This window comes from Carcharodon carcharias, chromosome 16, assembly GCF_017639515.1.
Source record: "Carcharodon carcharias isolate sCarCar2 chromosome 16, sCarCar2.pri, whole genome shotgun sequence".
In the NCBI taxonomy this organism is placed as follows: Eukaryota; Metazoa; Chordata; class Chondrichthyes; order Lamniformes; family Lamnidae; genus Carcharodon; species Carcharodon carcharias.
The window spans coordinates 46,181,698-46,200,827 of record NC_054482.1 but is presented as its reverse complement, the minus strand read 5'-3'; the positions used below and the strand labels follow the sequence as shown (position 1 = coordinate 46,200,827).

Here is a 19,130-nt window from a genome sequence, read left to right as displayed (position 1 = left end):
AGGCTGTGGAAGCCAAGCCACTGAATATATTTAAGAAGGAAATAGATAGCTTTCTGTACTCTAAAGGCGTCCAGGGGTATGGGGAGAGCATGGGTGTACAGCACTGAGATAGAGGATCAGCCATGATCATATTGAATGCAGAGCAGGCTTGAAGGGCCGAATGACTTACTCCTGCTGTTTATTCTCTCTGTCGGAAAGTATTTTTTGAGCATATTTACATGGCTTCTATCTGGTAGTTTACTTCACTCAGTCTCTTTTCAATCTGGTACATTCAACTAAGCCTTGCCTTCAGTGGTTCACCTGACACTGGCAACAATAGTAACACTTTTTCCCAGCCACAAAACGGCAAGCCTTTGCCCTTTTGTCTGCCTTTGCTGTCATCACTTGTTGAGATATCTTTAAATGCTTTCTAGCTAATTTACATTCCTTACTTAATCTCTCTCTGAATTTTGTCACATAATCCAGGAGAGTTGTTTCACAACTTTGACTCACTAATTTCTCCTGAATATGTTTGAGTGGTCCCCTTACTTCATGACCATAATTTGATTCGAAAGGACTGAACCCTGTTGACTCATAAGGGGCATCCCTTATAGCAAATAACAAGAATGGAATCCCTCAATCCCAATCACGTGAATAGCCTTGACTATATAGAAACATAGAAAATAGGAGCAGGAGTCGGCCATTCGGCCCTTCGAGCCTGCTCCGCCATTCATTATGATCATGGCTGATCATCCAACTTAACAGCCTGCTCCCGCTTTCTCTCCATATCCTTTGATCCCTTTCGCCCCAAGAGCTATATCTAACTCCTGCATGAAAACATACAATGTTTTGGCCTCAACTACTTTCTGTGGTAGCAAATTCCACAGGCTCACCACTCTCTGGGTGAAGAAATTTCTCCTCATCGCAGTCCTAAATGGTCTACCCTGTATCCTCAGACTGTGACCCCTGGTTCTGGACTCCCCCACCATCGGGAACATCCTTCCTGCATCTAACCTGTCTAGTCCTGTTAGAATTTTATAGGTTTCTATGAGATCCCCCCTCATTCTTCTGAACTCCAGCGAATATAATCCTAACTGATTCAATCTCTCCTCATATGTCAGTCCTGCCATCCCAGGAATCAGCCTGGTAAACCTTCGCTGCACTCCCTCTATAGCAAGGAAATGCTTCCTCAGATAAGGAGACCAATACTGCACACAATATTCCAGGTGTGGTCTCACCAAGGCCCTGTATAATTGCAGCAAGACATCCCTGCTCCTGAACTCGAATCCTCTCGCTATGAAGGCCAACATACCATTTGCCTTCTTTACCGCCTGCTGCACCTGCATGCTTACCTTCAGCAACTGGTGTACGCGGACACCCAGGCCTCGTTGCACATTCCCCTCTCTCAATTTATAGCCATTCAGCTAATAATCTGCCTTCCTGTTTTTGCTACCAAAGTGGTAACCTCACATTTATTCACATTATACTGCATCTGCCATGCATTTGCCCACTCACTCAGCTTGTCCAAATCACACTGAAGCATCTCTGCATCCTCCTCATAGCTCACCCTCCCACCCAGCTTTGTGTCATCTGCAAATTTGGAAATATTACATTTAGTTCTCTCATCTAAATCATTAATATATATTGTGAATAGCTGGGGTCCCACACCGATCCCTGCAGTACTCCACTAGTCACTGCCTGCCACTCGGAAAAAGAGCCGTTTATTGCTACTCTTTGTTTCCTGTCTGCCAACCAATTTTCTATCCAATCTCAATACACTACCCCTAGTCCCATGCGCTTTAATTTTACACGCTAATCTCTTATGTGGGACTTTGTCAAAAGCCTTCTGAAAGTCCAAATAAACCACATCCTCTAGTTCCCCCTTATCAACTCTACTAGTTACATCCTCGAAAATTCCAGTAGATTTGTCAAGCATGATTTCCCTTTCGTAAATCCATGCTGACTCTGTTTGATTCTGCCACTGTTTTCCAAGTGCTCAGCTATTAAATCTTTTATAATGGACTCAAGAATTTCCCCCACTACTGACGTCAGGCTGACTGGTCTATAATTCCCTGTTTTCTCTACCTCCCTTTTTAAATAGTGGGGTTACATTAGCTACCCTCCAATCTGTAGGAACTGTTCCAGAGTCTATAGAATCTCAGAAGATGACCACCAATGCATCCACTATTTCTAGGGCCACTTCCTTAAGTACTACTCTGTGATGTAAATTATCAGGCCCTGGGGATTTATCGGCCTTCGGTCCCATCAATTTCTGCAACACCATTTTCCTACAAATATTGATTTCTTTCAGTTCCTCCCTCTCACTAAACCCTGTGTTCCCCAACATTTCTGAAATGTTATTTGTGTCCTTTTTTGTGAAGACAGAATCAAAGTATGTATTTATTTGAAAGCAAAAATCTGCAGATGCTGGAAATCCAAAACAAAAATAAAAATACCTGGAAAAACTCAGTAGGTCTGGCAGCATCTGCGAGAAGGAACACAGTTAACGTTTCGAGTCCATATGACTCTTCAACAGAACTAAATAAAAATAGACAATAATAATAGAAAATAATAATAATAAAATAATCTCTATTTTTACTTAGTTCTGTTGAAGAGTCATACGGACTGTATTCCTCTCCGCAGATGCTGCCAGACCTGCTGAGTTTTTCCAGGTATTTTTATTTTTTTTATGTATTTAGTTGGTCAGCCATTTCTTTGTTCCCCATTATAAATTCCCCTGTTTCTGACTGTAAAGGACTTACATTTGTCTTCACTAATCTTTTTCTCTTCACATACCTATAGAAACTTTTACAGTAGTTTTTATCTTCCCCGCAAGCTTACTCTCGTATTCTATTTTCCCCTCCTTAATCAATCCCTTGGTCCTCCTTTGCTGAATTCTAAAGTGCTCCCAATCCTCAGGTCTGTTGTTTTTTCTGGCCAATTTGTATGCCTCTTCCCTGGATCTAATACTATCTCTAATTTCCCTTGTAAACGTGGTTTGGCCACCTTTCCTGTTTTACTTTTGCGCCAGACAGGAATAAACAATTGTTGCACTTCACCCATGCGCTCTTTGAATGTTTGCCATTGCCTAAGCACCGTCATCCCTTTAAGTAACGTTTCTCAATCCACCAAAGCCAACTCGCACCTCATACCGTTGTAGTTTCCTTTATTAAGATTGAGGACCCTAGTCTCAGAATCAAATACGTCACTCTCCATCTTGATGAAGAATTCTATCATATTATGGTAGCTCAACCCCAACGGGCCTCGCACAACTAGATTGCCAATTATTCCTTTCTCATTACGCAGTACCTAGTCTAGGATGGTCTGTTCTCTAGTTGGTTCTTCAACGTATTGGTCCAGAAAACCATCCCGTATACACTCCAGGAATTCCTCCTCTACGGTATTGTTATTAATTTGATTGCCCAATCTATATGCAGATACAAGTCACCCATAATTACAGATGTTCGTTTATTGCAGCGTCTCTAATTTCCTGTTTAATACCATTCCCAACATCACCACTACAGTTTGGGGGTCTATCTACAATCCCCACTAACATTTTTTGCCCCTTAGTGTTTCTCAGGTCTACCCATACAGATTCCACATTGTCGGAGCTAATCTCTTTCCTCGCTATTGCGTTAATTTCCTCTTTAACCAGCAATGCAACTCCACGGCCTTTTCCTTTTTGACTGTCCTTCCTAAATACTGAATACCCCTGGATGTTGAGTTCCCATTCCTAGTCACCCTGCACCCATGTCTCAGTAATGCTGACTATATCATGCCTGTTTACATCCATTTGCACGGTTAATTCATCCACTTTATTGCGAATGCTCTTCACATTAAGGCATAAAGCCTTAAGGCTTGTCTTTTTAACATCACTTGCCCCAATCCCAGGCCCTGTTTGATTCTTGCCCTTGATTTCCCTGCCTATCACTTTTCTTATTCCCCTTTCTGTCTTTTGTTCTTGTCCTTGATTCCCCCTCCTCTGACTCTTTGCATAGCTTCCCATCCTCTTGCCATTTTAGTTTAAACCCTCCCCAACCACTTGAGCAAATATTTCCCCTGGGACATCAGTCCCAGTCCTGTCCAGGTGTAACCCATCCAGTTTGTACTAGTCCCACCTCCCCCAGAACTGGCCCCAATGTCCCAGGAATCTTAAATCCTCCCCCTCACACCATCTCTTCAGCCATTTATTCATCCGATATATCCTACTATTTCTACTCTGACTGGGACGTGGCACTGATAGTAATCCTGAGATCACTACCTTTGAGGTCCTACTTTTCAACTTACTTCCTAACTCCTTAGATTCTGCTTTTAGGACCTCGTCCCTTCTTTTACCTATGTCATTTTTATCAATGTGTACCACGACCACTGGCTGTTCACCCTCCCCCTTCAGAATGTCCTGTAGCTGCTCTGAGACATCCTTGACCCTAGCACCAGGGAGGTTACATACCATCCTGCAGTCTCGTTTGTGACCACAGAAACGCCTATCTATTCCCCTTACAATTGAATTCCCTATAACTATTGTGTTCCCACACTTTTTACTCCTCTCCTGTTCAGCAGAGCCAACCGTGGTGCAACGAATTTGGCTGTTGTTGCTTTCCCCTGAGAGGCCATTCCCCTCAACAGTATCCAAAGTGGTATATCTGATTTGCAGGGCAATAGCCACAGGAGATTCTTGCACTGCTTGCCTAGTCCTCTTGCTCTGTCTGGTGGTCACCCATTCCCTTCCTACCTGTGGACTCTTAGCCTGTGGTGTGACCACCTCTCTATGTGCTATCCACAATAATTTCCACCTCGCAAGATGCTCCAGTGTCCCCAGCTGCCGCTCCAGCTCCGAAACACTGGCTTCCAGGAGCCGCAGCTGGAGACACTTCCCCCACACATGCTGGCCCCGGGCACTGGAAATGCTCCCGGCTTCCCACATAGAGCAGGAAGAGCACACCAAGGCTTTCAGCTCTCCTGCCATGACTTACCCCTTTAAATTAAATTAAACCTTTTGGAAGATACTTAATATCAAATAATATCAATTACTCTAGGGCCCTTCTCCCCTGCTCCTCATTGTTACAGAATATAGCCCTTACAAACGATGAACCACAAAATAAGAGCTTAAAAACTATAAGCGATAAAAGTAGTAAATACTTACTCCACCGTATTCATGGTACTCAAAGGATCACCTCATTCCCTCCTCACTGAACTCCCTGCCACTAAACTCCAATTTAAGCACTCTACTGCAGCCAAAAGCAGCACTCCAGTGTAGACAAAGTCATCACTGTAAGATGGCCTGTTTCTATACTCTCTGAATCTTGCCTCTGAAAACCTGTTTAAACCAGTTATCTAATTAACTTGTTGTAGCTTCAAGCAGAGCCTGTATAAACCCTGTTTTAAAGCTGGCCTAAAACTCACCTTTTTCCAACCCAAACAGCAGCTTTTAGCTAATTACTAAATTAAAGAAAGACTAGACTTTAGGTAGAAATTAATCCTTAAATTCCCTCAGTCACCAAACTCCAACTTAAGCACTCGACTGCAGCCCAAAGCAGCACTCCAGTGCATCTCTCATCATAATCTTTAAAGTCTGATGCCACCTTTCTAAAGCACCTTGTGATTCAGAGTGATAGGCTGACGACCTAAATTGCTTTATTCCTAGGCTGTTCATTACTTCCTTAAATAGCTGTGACTTGAAATTCGATTCCTGATCCAGCTGTATTTCTTTTTGTAAGCCGTTAACTCCTTTACAATCACCTTTACTGGTGGAAATCTGGTGGACACATCTATGATTGTCAGTAAGTACTGATTTCCACTTTTAGTCTTAGGGAGGGGTCCTACACAATCAGTTAGGACCCTGTTAAAATGTTCCTCAAATGCTAAAATTGGAATTAAAGGTACAGGCTTAATCACTGCCTGAGGTTTTTCTATCACCTGACATGTGTGACATGTTTGACAGAATTTGACTACATCTTTTTGTAGCCTAGGCCATTAGGAATGTTTTTGTATCTTAGCTTGAGTTTTTCTAATTCCCAAATGTCCATCCATTGGAATTTCATGAACCACTCTCAAAATTTCATTCCAGTACCTAGATGGTATCACTACTTGGTGCACTATCGCCCACTTTTCATCTGCCAGAACTTCAGGCGGTCTCCATTTCCTCATTAACACATTGTTCTTAATGTAATAACACTCTGGAACGTATTCTACTTCTGTTTCAGTATAAGCTGTCTGATATAATTTCTTTAAATCTGAATCCTTCAACTGCCTTTCCATTAACTGCACTGAACTAAACAGCTCAATTTCATCCTTTTTAACCTTCTCCTCCTGAGTAACCTTTTCAAAAGATTGACCCAGCCAATTGAATTTCAGTATCCTCCTCCTGTCTATTAGATTCCTTGTCTTCCTGTTTAAACTTCTACATTTGAGATCTCGTTACCACACAATCTGAAAGCAATCCAGGATGCTCTTTCTGTAAAACCTCTGTTGATTGTGTCTCAACAGGCTGCTCTACTACAGTAGGCATTTTCAATATCTGTGACCCAGCTATATAATTCCCTAGAATAGATTGAACCCCTGCAATGGGCAGTTTCTCTTCTACCCCAACAATCACCTCTCCTGTTTTCAAATCACTTTTTAGATTTACCTTACACAATGAAATAGGCTTGACTTCGCCATGGATTCCTTTAATTAATATTTTGTCCTTCTAATAATCCTTCTGGACAACAGATAGCACTAACCCATAATATTAAGGACAGGGTATCCCCAGTTACCCTTAAAATTTTGACATCCTTTCCTGTTCTTCCATGTACACATGGATGTATTTTCCTTTCGCATATAAAGTCTTTAAACATCTCTGTAACCTGCCCTTCAGAACTCCCTTGGGTAAGTTGTGCACATATTTCCACTTCTCTAGCTCCCACTGATTCTCCCTGCTCCACCTGGACAAAAACCACTGGGTTTTCTTGCCTCTGGATCTCAGAGCCCACAATACTCTTATTTCCAAATCTTTTCTGAGTTCCAGTTTCCAATTGGTTCCCCATTTACCCTCCAACAACTTGATCTCCTGTGTCCAGCTTTATTACAATGTTCACATATCAGTTTCCTCCCATCAACTTTACTTTCCACCTTTCCATCTTTAATAGACTGGCATCCATCAACGCAATCTTTATTACTAACATTTCTATCATCCCTAGGTTTTCTAAATCTCCAACTTCCCTGCTGATTTCCATATGACCCTTTTCCTACACGTTCGTTTGTGTGAAATATCATACGTATTGTCTAAAACAGCAGCTTCCCTGATCTTTTTGTTTTGTCTTTCATCTAAATATGTATTAATGTTTACTGGAATGCTATTTCTAAATTCTTCCATAATCATAACCTATCTTACATTTTCAAAAGTCTTAGCTCTCCTTTCTTGCTTCATTATAAGTTTCACTTTAGACAATTCATACTGCCTGGCTTCTTTCTCTCTCTGAAGCTCTATCACTTTCCCTCTCTCTTTCCTCAATTGCTAACTTCTTTCTCTGAAGTTCAAGTTTAAACCTTCGCATTTCTATCTCTTGTAACATTTTCTTTACCTTTTCCTTCTCCTCTCTTTTTCACTGAAGCTTTTTTATTTCTATTTATTTTAATCTATCTTTTTTTCCTTCTCTTTTCTAACTCAAGTTTTTTCATTTCTCTTTCTGTTTCTCTTTCTTCCAGTTCAATTATTTTCAGTTCCATTTCTTGTTCAAGTTCAAGCTTCTTCATTTGCAACTAAAGCCTTACTACATGCAGCTATGACACACTAGTTTCAGGTAACCCTTCCTCCATTTTAAATGCTGAGTAAGTACTTTAACCATATCAGCCTTACGAAATTCTGCTTTTATCTCTACCTGCACTTTACCTGCTAATTCTCTCAACTGAATTTTAGTCAGAGATTTCAAATACTTCGCTGTTACATTTTCCACTCCCAGAAAAGTCGTAGCAATTGCCAAAGCCATTTTGCAGTTTAACCACTTTAAAACCCCTCAACACAAAACTCCTGAGTTCAGCATTCTTCTCTACTTGTATCCCTTGGATTCACAAACTCCAACCCAATCAAGGATTTTAATAATCCCGCAAAGAACCCCCAAATTTGTTATGACCAAAGCCGGTGTTAATTACTGCACAAAAAACTCCCAGAAGGGAAAATTGGCTTACACACCATACCCTTTTTTTGTATTCTGAAACCAAGCTCATCCTAATCATATGCCTTAGCCATAAGACCATTATCCATTATCCAAGCATATTTGTTAAGATACTGGCCAATACTCCCCTAGCAATGGCAATGACCTAAGGACTGCCTTTAGTTGTAGTAATGGAGCTCAGTGGTAATCTAAAATGAAGAGAGTTTGATCTACAAGGGAGTCAAAGATTATTGGGGGAGGGAAGAAAGTGGAGTTATGGCCACAGTCAGGCTCAAGGGGCTAAATTGCCTTTACTGCTCCTATTTCTTGTGTTCTTATTTGAAGAAGCCATTGGTTTCAGCTGAGTTTTCAGAGCAATTAGTTACTATAAGAAACAATTAAATAAATTTTCCTTTGTTCCCTGAGGAAGAGCAAAGGTGTAGGAAGACAGACAAAAATGTCATTCATGACAGGAATTATGTCAGCTGTTAATTCCTGGGTATAACACTGATTTCCAAATTCGAATAAAATTATTAATTATTGTATAACCAGAAACACATTCAGAAACAAGCAAAGATGCTGTCATTGATTAAGTAAAAAGGTTGAAAAGCAATATCATATTCTTGATCTTTTAGTCTTTTAAGTAGACAAGAGAAAAGATTTAAATCAATCCAACATCAACTTAGATTTGTATAGTCTTCAGCGTATTAAATGTGTATTGCTGAAGAAAGAGACATGTCAAAGCTTTTCATCTTGCACTCAGCAGGACACTTAGCAAGAATACCAATAAAGGGGAAAACAACAATTTATGTTATATGAGAAGAGTGCTGATTGGTTGGCAAGTGGACTTTAATTGGTAGAGATGTTGCCATGGAGAATGCTTCAGTGATGGTGATTGACAGTTAATTGCCAAGCATTGATTGAAATTTAAACCAGGCAGCTCAACCCTGAGTGGTGAATACAACTCTTGTTGCTACTGCATAGTAGCAACGTGAAACAGTTAGCTTCACCTGTTGCTCAAATTTTTGAGGTACCTTGCCCTTCCAGAGTAATCTGAGGTAGACTGGGCACTTTTTAGGGTGGAAATTCTGCAGGATCCCTTTGATGCACCTTATTTCAGCATTAAGCTTGCCAAGAATCCGAGTGCACATATTGACCAGTGAAGGTAGGCTTGTGGTTGACCGTGGTAGAGAACCCCCGGCAGATTTCTCTACTAATATGCCAAGGAAGGGAAGCTAATTTGACTGCTCCATTTCAAAGGTAAATTTGAGCACAGGATGGACCCATTAAGACATGTAAGGAATTTGTTACATGCAGCTGCAGATTTTTACAATTCCACACGCTATAAGATTGATCTTCTTGTCAACCTTGTAAATAGGGCCCAAGCCATCTGCTCACCATGCAAGCTTAATGCTGAAATACAGTACATCAAAGGCATCCTGCAGAATAATGGCTACCCTGATAAGATCATTTCGGTGCTGTATATCACACAAACTCATGAATGGGCCTAAGGCCGTCACTTTCCACCCTGAAAAGTGCCCAGTCTACCTCAGATTACCCTGGAAGAGTAAGATATCTCAAAAATTTGAGCAACAGGTGAAGCTAACTGTTTCACACTGCTACTGTGCAACAGCAACATGAATGGTGTTTGCCATTAATTGGATGCTTCTGTCAAGCCAAAAAGACATTCTGCCTATCACACAAATGAGTAATGTGATATATGAATTTCAGTGCCACTGTGATGCTAGGTATGTAGGCCATACGCCCCAAAGACTGGCGGATCATATCAAACAGCATATCCCAGCCGCTGTTCTCCAGCGAAGGTATTGACCGTACCTAACCAGCCTGTGTTTGCAAAACTCAAAACATAGTGTCCAACATTAGATGTGATTCCATGATTGGACAACATTTGCTAAATAATCCTCTGTGCTAAGAATTACGCTGACAACCAATTTAAGATTGTCAGTTAAGTTCTCAGTGTGGCGCACTTGCGTTAACTGGAAGCTACATATATTAATACACAGGGCCTGGTTCTTTGCAAACAAAAAGGACATGTACACAAATTGTGCCTGTTTCAGATAAACAAAATAAGTGACTGCCATTCACTGACTCATTCCTCAGGGCAATGCCTTGACCAATCAGGGTCAAGCTGCCTGGTTTAAATTTCAAACAACACTTGCCAGTTAACTATCAGTCACCATTACTGGTGTATTCTCCATGGCAACGCCTCGACCAATCTGAGTCCACTTGCCAACCAAACAGCACTCTCTTCTCATAAAGTATAAATTGTTATTTTCCTCTTTATTGAAATTCTTGCGAAATGTCCTGAGGGATGCAAGATTAAAAGTTTTGACCTGTCTCTTTTTTCAGCAATACTCAAGTTCTGTGCTACCAAATGACTATTTGTAATAAAATGTCCCATGAAGCTTCACAAGGAGCATTATAAAACAAAATGTGACACTGCGTCACATAAATAGATATTTGGTCAGATGACCAAAAACTTGATTAAAGTGGTAGGTTTTAAGGAGTAACTTAAAGAAGGAAAGTGAGGCAGAGAGGCGTGGGGAGAGAATTCCAGAGCTTAAGGCCTAGGCAATTGAAGATACGAACATGAATGGTGGAACAATTAAAATCGAAGATGCTCAAGAAGCCAGAATTAGAGGAGTGCATATATCTCAGAGGATTGTGAGACTGGAGGAGATTAAAGAGATTGGGAGGGGCGAGGCCATGGAGAAATTTGAAATCAAGGATGAGAATTTTAAAATCAAGATGTTGCTTGACTAGTAGCCAGTGTAGATCAGCGAGCACAGGGACTTGGTATGCATTAAGACACAGGCAGCAGAGTTTTGGATGACCTCCAGATTAAAGAGGGTAGAATGTGGAAGACCAGCCTGGAGTGCCTTGGAATGGTCAAGTATGGAGGTAACGAAGGCAAGAATTAGACCTTCAGCAGTAGATGAGCTGAGATAGGGATGAAGTTTGACAATGATACAAAGGTGGAAATAGGTGGTCTTCATGATGCTGCAAATATGTGGTCAGAAGCTCATCCCTGTCAGCTGTGACACCAAGGGTGCGAACAAATTTGTTTAATCTCAGACTGTTGCCAGAGAGAGGACTAGAGTCAGTGGCTACGGAATGGAGTTGGTGCAGTGACTTCAGTCTCCCAATGTTAAATCGGAGGAAATTTCTGCTCATCCAATGCTGGATGTCGGTAAGCAGTCTGATATCTTAACAACAGTGGAGGAGCCGAAAGAGTTAGTGTTGAGGTAGAGCTGAGAGTCATCAACATACATGTGAAAACTAATGCTTTTGGATGACGTCACCAAGAGGTAGAATGTAGATGAGAAATAGGAAGGGGCCAAGAGTAGATCCTTGAGGTACACCAGGGGTAACAGAACAGGAGCAGGAAGAGAAACCATTGCAAGTGATACTGTAGCTACAATTAGATAAGAATAGAATTAGGTCAAAGACGTCCCACCTAGCTGGAGGACAGTGGAGAAGTGTTAGAGGAGGATGAACTGTGTCAAAGGCTGCAGACTGGTCAAGAAGGATGACCAGCCAGTGTTTATCCATTTACTGGATTGGACTTCAGATAAAATCATCACTGAGCAGCACATAGTGGAATGTGACCCGTATATCCTAGTTTTATTTTCTGGCACATTGATTCCCAATTGGATGGATTACAGCTCATTCATACATGCAGTGTTCACTTCCTGAACTAACGTGAAGCTTGTTGCATGAGACCATTGTTGTTTTCACATGGCTGCTAATAACAAAAACCTCAACAAGTTGCATTTATATAAGGCCCTTAAATCACTTCCATAGTGCTTCAGAGAGCGTAATAAGAAAATCCTTAATACCAAAACAGAAGGAGATTTTAGGACAAGTGAAGCTTGAGCAAAGAGGTATGGTTTAAGGGGGACCTTAAAAGAGGAGAAAGAAATTGAGAGACAGAGAGGTATACGGATAGAATTTCAGAACTTAGAGACTATGCAGCTAAGGGCACAGCCAGCAATAGTGGGGTGAGTCCATAGTTGGAGGAATGCGGAGCCCTTGGAGGGTTACAGGGTTGGGGGAGGTTACAGAAATAATGAAACAATGGAGGGATTTGAACAAAAGGATAAGGGTTTTAGATTGAGGTGTATGTGGACTAGGACCCAATCTACATCTGCAAGCAGAGTGGTTCAGTAGACCTTGGTATAGGTTAGAGTGTAGGCAGCAGAAATTTAGAGCAGCTCAAGTTTATTAAGGTGGAAAATGTGATGTTATCCAGGAATGCATTGGAATAGTGTAATCTGGAGGTAACAAGAGCATGGATGAAAGTTCCATCTGCAGGGGTGAAGACAGGTAATGTTACAGTAGGTAGTCTTTGTGATGGATGCTAGGTCACATCAGTAAAGCTGGGCTTCAGCTAGTCTTTCGATGAAGGACCATAGAGTCCCAATTGTTTTAGTACTACTTTAATGTGCTCATCTTTGGAATAAGAAAGACTTAGATTGCCTGCCTTAGATGCAGTCTTCCTCAAATTTTGAAAGAAATTCAGCCTCCACATAGAAAGCTTCTTTGCAGTCTGTCTCTCATTTCACTTTCTGATCTGGCATGGTAGGAGTTACTTAATGTTTAGTGTGTTATGTTTTCATGCTCTTTCAGTAGCTTGGCTTACTATGGTTATAAAATCAAACGTTTTATGTACAGATAGGGACATTACCTAACCTTGCAGAATAATAAGTCTTGAACGGACAGTATCTTCAAGTATTTTCCCCTTTTGGGTGATATCTTTTTTATATATACAGCTTGGACTTTTTAAATGAATGATGAAGGTCATAGTAATTCTGGATAACCTAACATTTATGTTATCTGTAATGCTTTGTAGGTTACATGCAGACCTCGACAGAGCCAATCTTCTCACCTGCGAGCTACTGTATCAATTATAGAACCTTATTCTTCTAATATCGCTAATCTGCCAAGAGAACTTGTTGAGGAAGTTTTGGACGAGCTAGATCACTGTGTTCCCTTGTTGGAAGTTTATCCAATAGATGATCAGGATTCTGCTGTATGTAGCATTGCTCAAGCTCTGGAAAATGTTAGGTAAATACAAAGATAAGCTTTTCAACATTAATAATCACGTTAATTTCCATGGATTGTTAACTCCAATTATACTTTTGCTATTGGTTTTTTTCAGATTCTTTTATGACTTTCTGTGGAGAGACTGGGATGATGAGGAAGGCTGTGAAAATTACACTGCACTTATAGAGGAACGTATACGTTTGTAAGTCGGTTTTATAAAATTGTTTTTGAAAGAGTAACAACTAAGGATGATGAAAAATACAGAGATGAGTAAAGCTCAGTGTTTTGTTGTTCATGCGAGTATGTAACTTAAGAAATTGAATTGCTTTGAAATAATCTATAAATCCCAATCTTGGCATAAATGTGGCATAGGAATCTTCTATGCATGGAGGGCCAAAGCACTGATGCAGTTTTGCTTGGCAACACTATTCCTGACACAGTAAAGACCTTAGCCCCACTCTACAAGAAGCTGTACTTCTGGTCTACAGAGGCTTGGAGCTGGCTTGGAAGTGCCTTCATAACTAGGCTGCACTAATTTTAGTGAAGGCCAAGAACCTGTTCCCACACAAACCTTTGGCCATCTGCAAGGAATATGCTAGCAATGATGATATGGTAGAAGGAGTACAGATAATGATTTTACCTCTCAGGATAAGATGCAATACAAATCCCAGCTGTCAACTTTAGCTGCAGAAGAGGCAGGCAGAGGCAACAACAACCAGTCAGTACCATCTATTGATGTTAGTGGCAAGTATGTAGGGTGGTAGATATGAATTTTGCTCAATTTGTTGGCATAGAGCAAATGGAGTATAGATGCCATTGAGACTGCTCTTGTAGAGGTGAACAGCTGCTTTTAAATGGTCAACTAGTATGCCTAGCTGTGTATCAGCGAATGACATTTCTCCTTTCTCATCATCTTCCTCCATAGTCAAGCTGCAGGCTCATTTTCCTTTCTTGGATGCTTCAGCTGTATTGGTGAAGTTATGCAGAACACAGCTAACATAAATTACGGGCTGCACTTTGCTCGGGACTGCAGGGTTTCTTTGCCTATCTTGCTTTGGTCAGCACTCGCAGTTATCAGTGCCAGGCTTCACACACAGCGCTATGTCACTTTTAGGGAGGCTCACAGGCAGGTCTCTACCTACCAGGTCAGCTTTTCAGTGGCTGTAGGGCTCGGGCTTGCTTGGGGAAGGTGGAGAAGTGACCTCAGGCAAGGGAAGAGGCTGCAGGACGAGAGCTGTACTGGCGAAAGAGGATATCCCAGGGTGTGTGTGTGGGGGCACATGTTGCTCTGTTCAAGTGGCTTCAAGATTGTGACGGCTGAGGAGGCATTCTCCAGAGGAGATGAGACCAAATGGACATGTGAGGGAGGCATGTGTGTGAGAAAGGGTCCCTTGAGCTGGCAGTGAATGAGATGCCAGTGAATGTGTGATGGATTTGAGTGTGTGAGTTTAGAGTGATGAGATGGTTGCCATACCCTAGTTGCACAGATGAGATCATTCGTCCTCCATCTGCGTTGGTGGCTAACCTCTTCGGTGCAGCATTGGCACCGGTCACTACTGTCATCGCCTACCAAGCTGGAGTGGTAATGTTGCTGCCCCTCCTGCAGCCAGAGTAGAGGACGTCACAGTGGGCCTCCACGGCATTCAAAAATCACTCAAAGGCTGCAGTCTTCTTGTCTTTTGGGGCCATGTCTTCTTTGCTGCAGTCCTGGGATCAGTGCACTAAGTGCTGAGTACTTTAAATGTGGTGCCTGGCGTGATGAAGCAGTGAGGAGATGACGTGGCAAGCGAATCGGAGCCCACCCCGCCCCCCCCCCCCCCCCCCCATTGAAACAGTGTGTATCCCGGGAATGCATAATTAAAGCAGTGGGTTTGGTTTGATATGGTGTGAAAAGCGGCCAGCGCGTAAAACATCGTTTTTCCCACCCACTACCGCATTTGTGCAAATCTGGAGCGATTCCACCCAAGGTTCCAGTAACATTTTATTCTGCATTATTATATTCAACAACTCCTGTGCATTGATCAAATGAAATTAGAGTCAGTCTATACATACCAATAGATCAATATTTGGTGTCCTGATAGTAGGATGCATATCATCATTGAGGACCTGTACTTGTGCAAAAAAAAATCTTGTAGAATTGCTGGGTCTTTCCCAATTGTTCCCTCCTTGCCATTGGGAAAGTGATAAATGTATTGGTTCTGGCAGGTAAGGCTGCAGTGACCTGTTTGGTGCATCAATGTACAAATGACTAACTAACCCTGAGGATATAAGCCAGCAGCATAAAAGTTCCACTCAGTGGTGACTAACTGCAACAGGAAAAACTGTCCCTAAATTGGATGTTGTCTAACAGTCAGTTGTCTAACAACTTCCCTACCAAGCTGTCAATGGCAAAGGCAAGCGTTTTCCGATGTGGTGGTGTATCAAGCAACACTCGACATGGAGACGGTTAAAGGTCCAACCAAGGCAAAGATTTTATTCTACCAATATGCATACCGGGATACAGCTCAAGAAAGATAAAACCAGAAAATGCTGGAAAAACCCAGCAGGTCTGACAGCATCTGTGGAGAGAGAAACAAAGTTAATGTTTCGAGTCTGTATGACCCTTCTTCAGAGCAGTCAAACGGACTCAAAATGTTAGCTCTGTTTCTCTCTCCACAGATGCTGTCAGACCTGCTGAGTTTTTCCAGCATTTTCTGTTTTTATTTCAGATTTCCAGCATCCTCAGTATTTTGATTTCCACTCAAGAAAGAGACTGTTCCAAAAATGAAGTTTGCTTTACATATTTATACACTTTACAGTTGTGCTTGTTACTCAGGTATCCAGTTTGTCACATGACCACAAACAGCACTAGACAGTTACAGTATCGATGTCTAATTAGAAGACTAGACCAGCCTCTGGTTGAAATAAACGCTTCCTTCGTAAAGCTAATCAAGCTTCTGCTGCGCCCACATTACAATGACCATGTTCCTTGTGACTGCAAACAGGTTTCCATTCACAGCGATTATCTCTCTGTAACGCTAAACGAGTTTCTACTTTTCATATATTATCGTGGTTACGAATCTTTGTGCAGCTAAACTGCTCACATCTCCTCTCTGGGTTTGAGCAAATTCTGAATTAAACTTGAATTAAATACTAAGATAAAAGCAGAATACTGCGAATGCTGGAAATCTAGAACAAAAATAAAAATACCTGGAAAAACACAGCAGGTCTGACAGCATCTGCGGAGAGGGATACAGTTGACGATTCAAGCCGGTATGACCCCTTCATCAGAACTAAGACATAGAGAAATGAGATGAAATATAAGCTATTAGAAGGGAATGGGACAGGAGAGCTCGATAGGGGGCCAAGAAGAGACTACCAAAGATGTCATAGACAAAAGGACAAAGGGGTGTTGACAGTGGTGATATTATCTAATGGACGTGTTAATGGGGACATTAAGGGAAGCAAGCTAGTGGCAGATGGCCCTAGTGTGGGTGGGGTGGGAGGAAGGGATCGAAATGGGCTAAAAGGTGGAGATGAAACAATAGATCGAAATAATTTTAAAAATAGGAGGGAAAAGAAAAAAATATAGTTGTAAAAAAAATTATAAATTATTGGAAAAAGGGGGATTGGAAATGGGGTGGGGATGGAGGAGAAAGTTCATGATCTGAAATTGTTGAACTCAATATTAAGTCCGGAAGACTGTAAAGTGCCTAGTTGGAAGATGAGGTGCTGTTCCTCCAGTTTGCGTTGAGCTTCACTGGAACATTGCAGCAGGCCAAGGACGGACATGTGGGCATGAGAGCAGGGTGGTGTGTTGAAATGGCAAGTGACAGTGAGGTCTGGGTCATGCTTGCGGACAGACCGAAGGTATTCTGCAAAGCGGTCACTCCGTCTGCGTTTGGTCTCTCCAACCTAGAGGAGACCGCATTGGGAGCAGCGAATGCAGTAGACTAAATTGAGGGAAGTGCAAGTGAAGTGCTGCTTCACTTGAAAGGAGCGTTTGGGCCCTTGGATGGCGAGGAGGGGGGAAGTAAAGGGGCAGGTGAATTAAATATGTTTTTAACCCTTTGACCGCCTCAGCCTAACACTAAGCTTTCAGCCTGCTGTGTACCTATATACCCTTCCACATATCTGTGTAGTTGTCTAATTACTTTCTGTACTTATGTACCCCTACACTGACATGCCCTAGACGTCTGCCTGGGCCACATAATGTAACTTATTGGCTCCTTGTATGTGGGTGCAAGCCACCAGTTATGGAAACACAGTAGCTTCTTCTCCCACTGCAGGAATTCCTCTTCTTCCTTTTAAATCTATGACGGCCATTGGTAGGCCCAGTGGAATTGCATGGTCATCAGTGCTTGCAGCTGCAGGAATGATTGCTGTGGGAGGTTTGTACCAAAGAAACACTCAATTGATGGAAAACAGATGTGTGTAACAGAGAAAGATGAGATAATGCATAAAGCCTGAAACAGAATTCAAAATCCAAAAGCATATAAACCTAGCTTTTTGTGGTGGAGTTTTTCAACATCTTGAAGGGCTCCCAGACTCTGTTTATAACAGATGCTGAATACATTTTGCTCAAAAATGGTAAGGAGACTTGGCTAGGAGAATCCAGAGTTGTAGCATTACGCATAATTTTTTTTAGAGTGCAATGTAGCAATCATGCACACAGCCTTAAATACTTGAAAAACTTTCGAAATCTGAAATTCATTGCCAGGTGTACTGAAAATGGCCCATTTTCACACCTATTAATAAAAGGCTTTTTCCAACTAGAACTGGTCCCAGGAAATCTTAAAGTCAGAAAAATTTGTGGGTTTTATTTCCCTCGCCTGTAATAGTGGGGCTGGAACTTTAATGGGGTGGGACCTCCATCAATTCTTTGCAAATGAAGGCTCGGTACCCAGCCAGGTGTGAAAAGGAGTAATTGCCATAACTCTTTACTGCAGCATAGCATAGCTGACAGTGCCTGCCCTTTCTTATTCCACGTTTCATTCTGTTAGTGCATGATACTTGAAATGTATCCTAAGTATATAGATGTATGTGCCTGTCTGCTAATATATGTGGCTTTTATGTGTTGCTTTGTTCATAGGCACGTAAAGTACCATATATCTGGGTATGTACTGGTCCACATAATTTGATTTTTTTACTTTTTGAGTTTCACATGATTATCAAAGGATATTGAAAAGAACGAAGGGAGAAAAAGGTATAGCTACTGGAAGGGGCGTAGAATGAGAAGTTAATTCATGAATGTGCACAAAGATAATTCAAGAAAGCAAGAATAGCAAGCTTCAGAGATAGATGTTGCACTAATGATTAATGAGGTGATGGCCAGAATTTTACATAGAGGTGGTGGTACGCCCCGGGTGAAAAGTCAAGGGCAAGTCCACATCCATAGAAAATAGGAGCAGTAGTAGGGCATTCAGCCCTTCGAGCCTGCTCTGCCATTCAATATGATCACGGCCGATCCTCTATCTCAACACCGGCTCTCTCCCCATACCCCTTGATGCCTTTAAAATCCAAAAATCTATCTAATTCCTTCTTAAATATATTCATTGACTTGGCCTCTACAGCCTTCTGTGGTAGAGAATTCCACAGATTCACCACCCTCTGAGTGAAAAAGTTTCCCCTCACCTCAGTCCTAGATGGTCTACCCATATCCTGAGACTGTGACCTCTTGTTCTAGAACCCCAGTCAGAGGAAGCATCATCCAGTCTTTCCATCCCTGTCAGAATTTTATATGCTCTAATGAGACCCCTCTCATTCTTCTAAACACCGGTAAATACAGGCATAGTCAGCCCAGTCTCTCCTCATATGACAATCCTGCCATCCCAGGAATCACTCTGGTGAAGCTTCATTGCACTCCCTCTATGGCAAGTATATCCTTTTTTACGTAAGGAGACCAAAACTGCACACAATACTACAGGTGTGATCTCACCAAGGTCCTGTACAGCTATGGTAAGGCATCCTCGC

The 19,130-nt window shown here is 41.8% G+C and overlaps 1 protein-coding gene across 1 annotated transcript in view; it reads left to right on the top strand.

Annotated features, from left to right (window-relative positions):
- The window catches only part of LOC121288941 (testicular spindle-associated protein SHCBP1L-like), a 102,327-nt gene that overhangs the window by 20,510 nt on the left and 62,687 nt on the right, over positions 1 to 19,130 (top strand). Inside the window, exons 3-4 of the mRNA XM_041207807.1 lie at positions 12,985 to 13,199; positions 13,294 to 13,380. Of these exons, the coding sequence (XP_041063741.1) occupies positions 12,985 to 13,199; positions 13,294 to 13,380 (302 nt within the window). The remainder of the gene's footprint in view (positions 1 to 12,984; positions 13,200 to 13,293; positions 13,381 to 19,130) is intronic.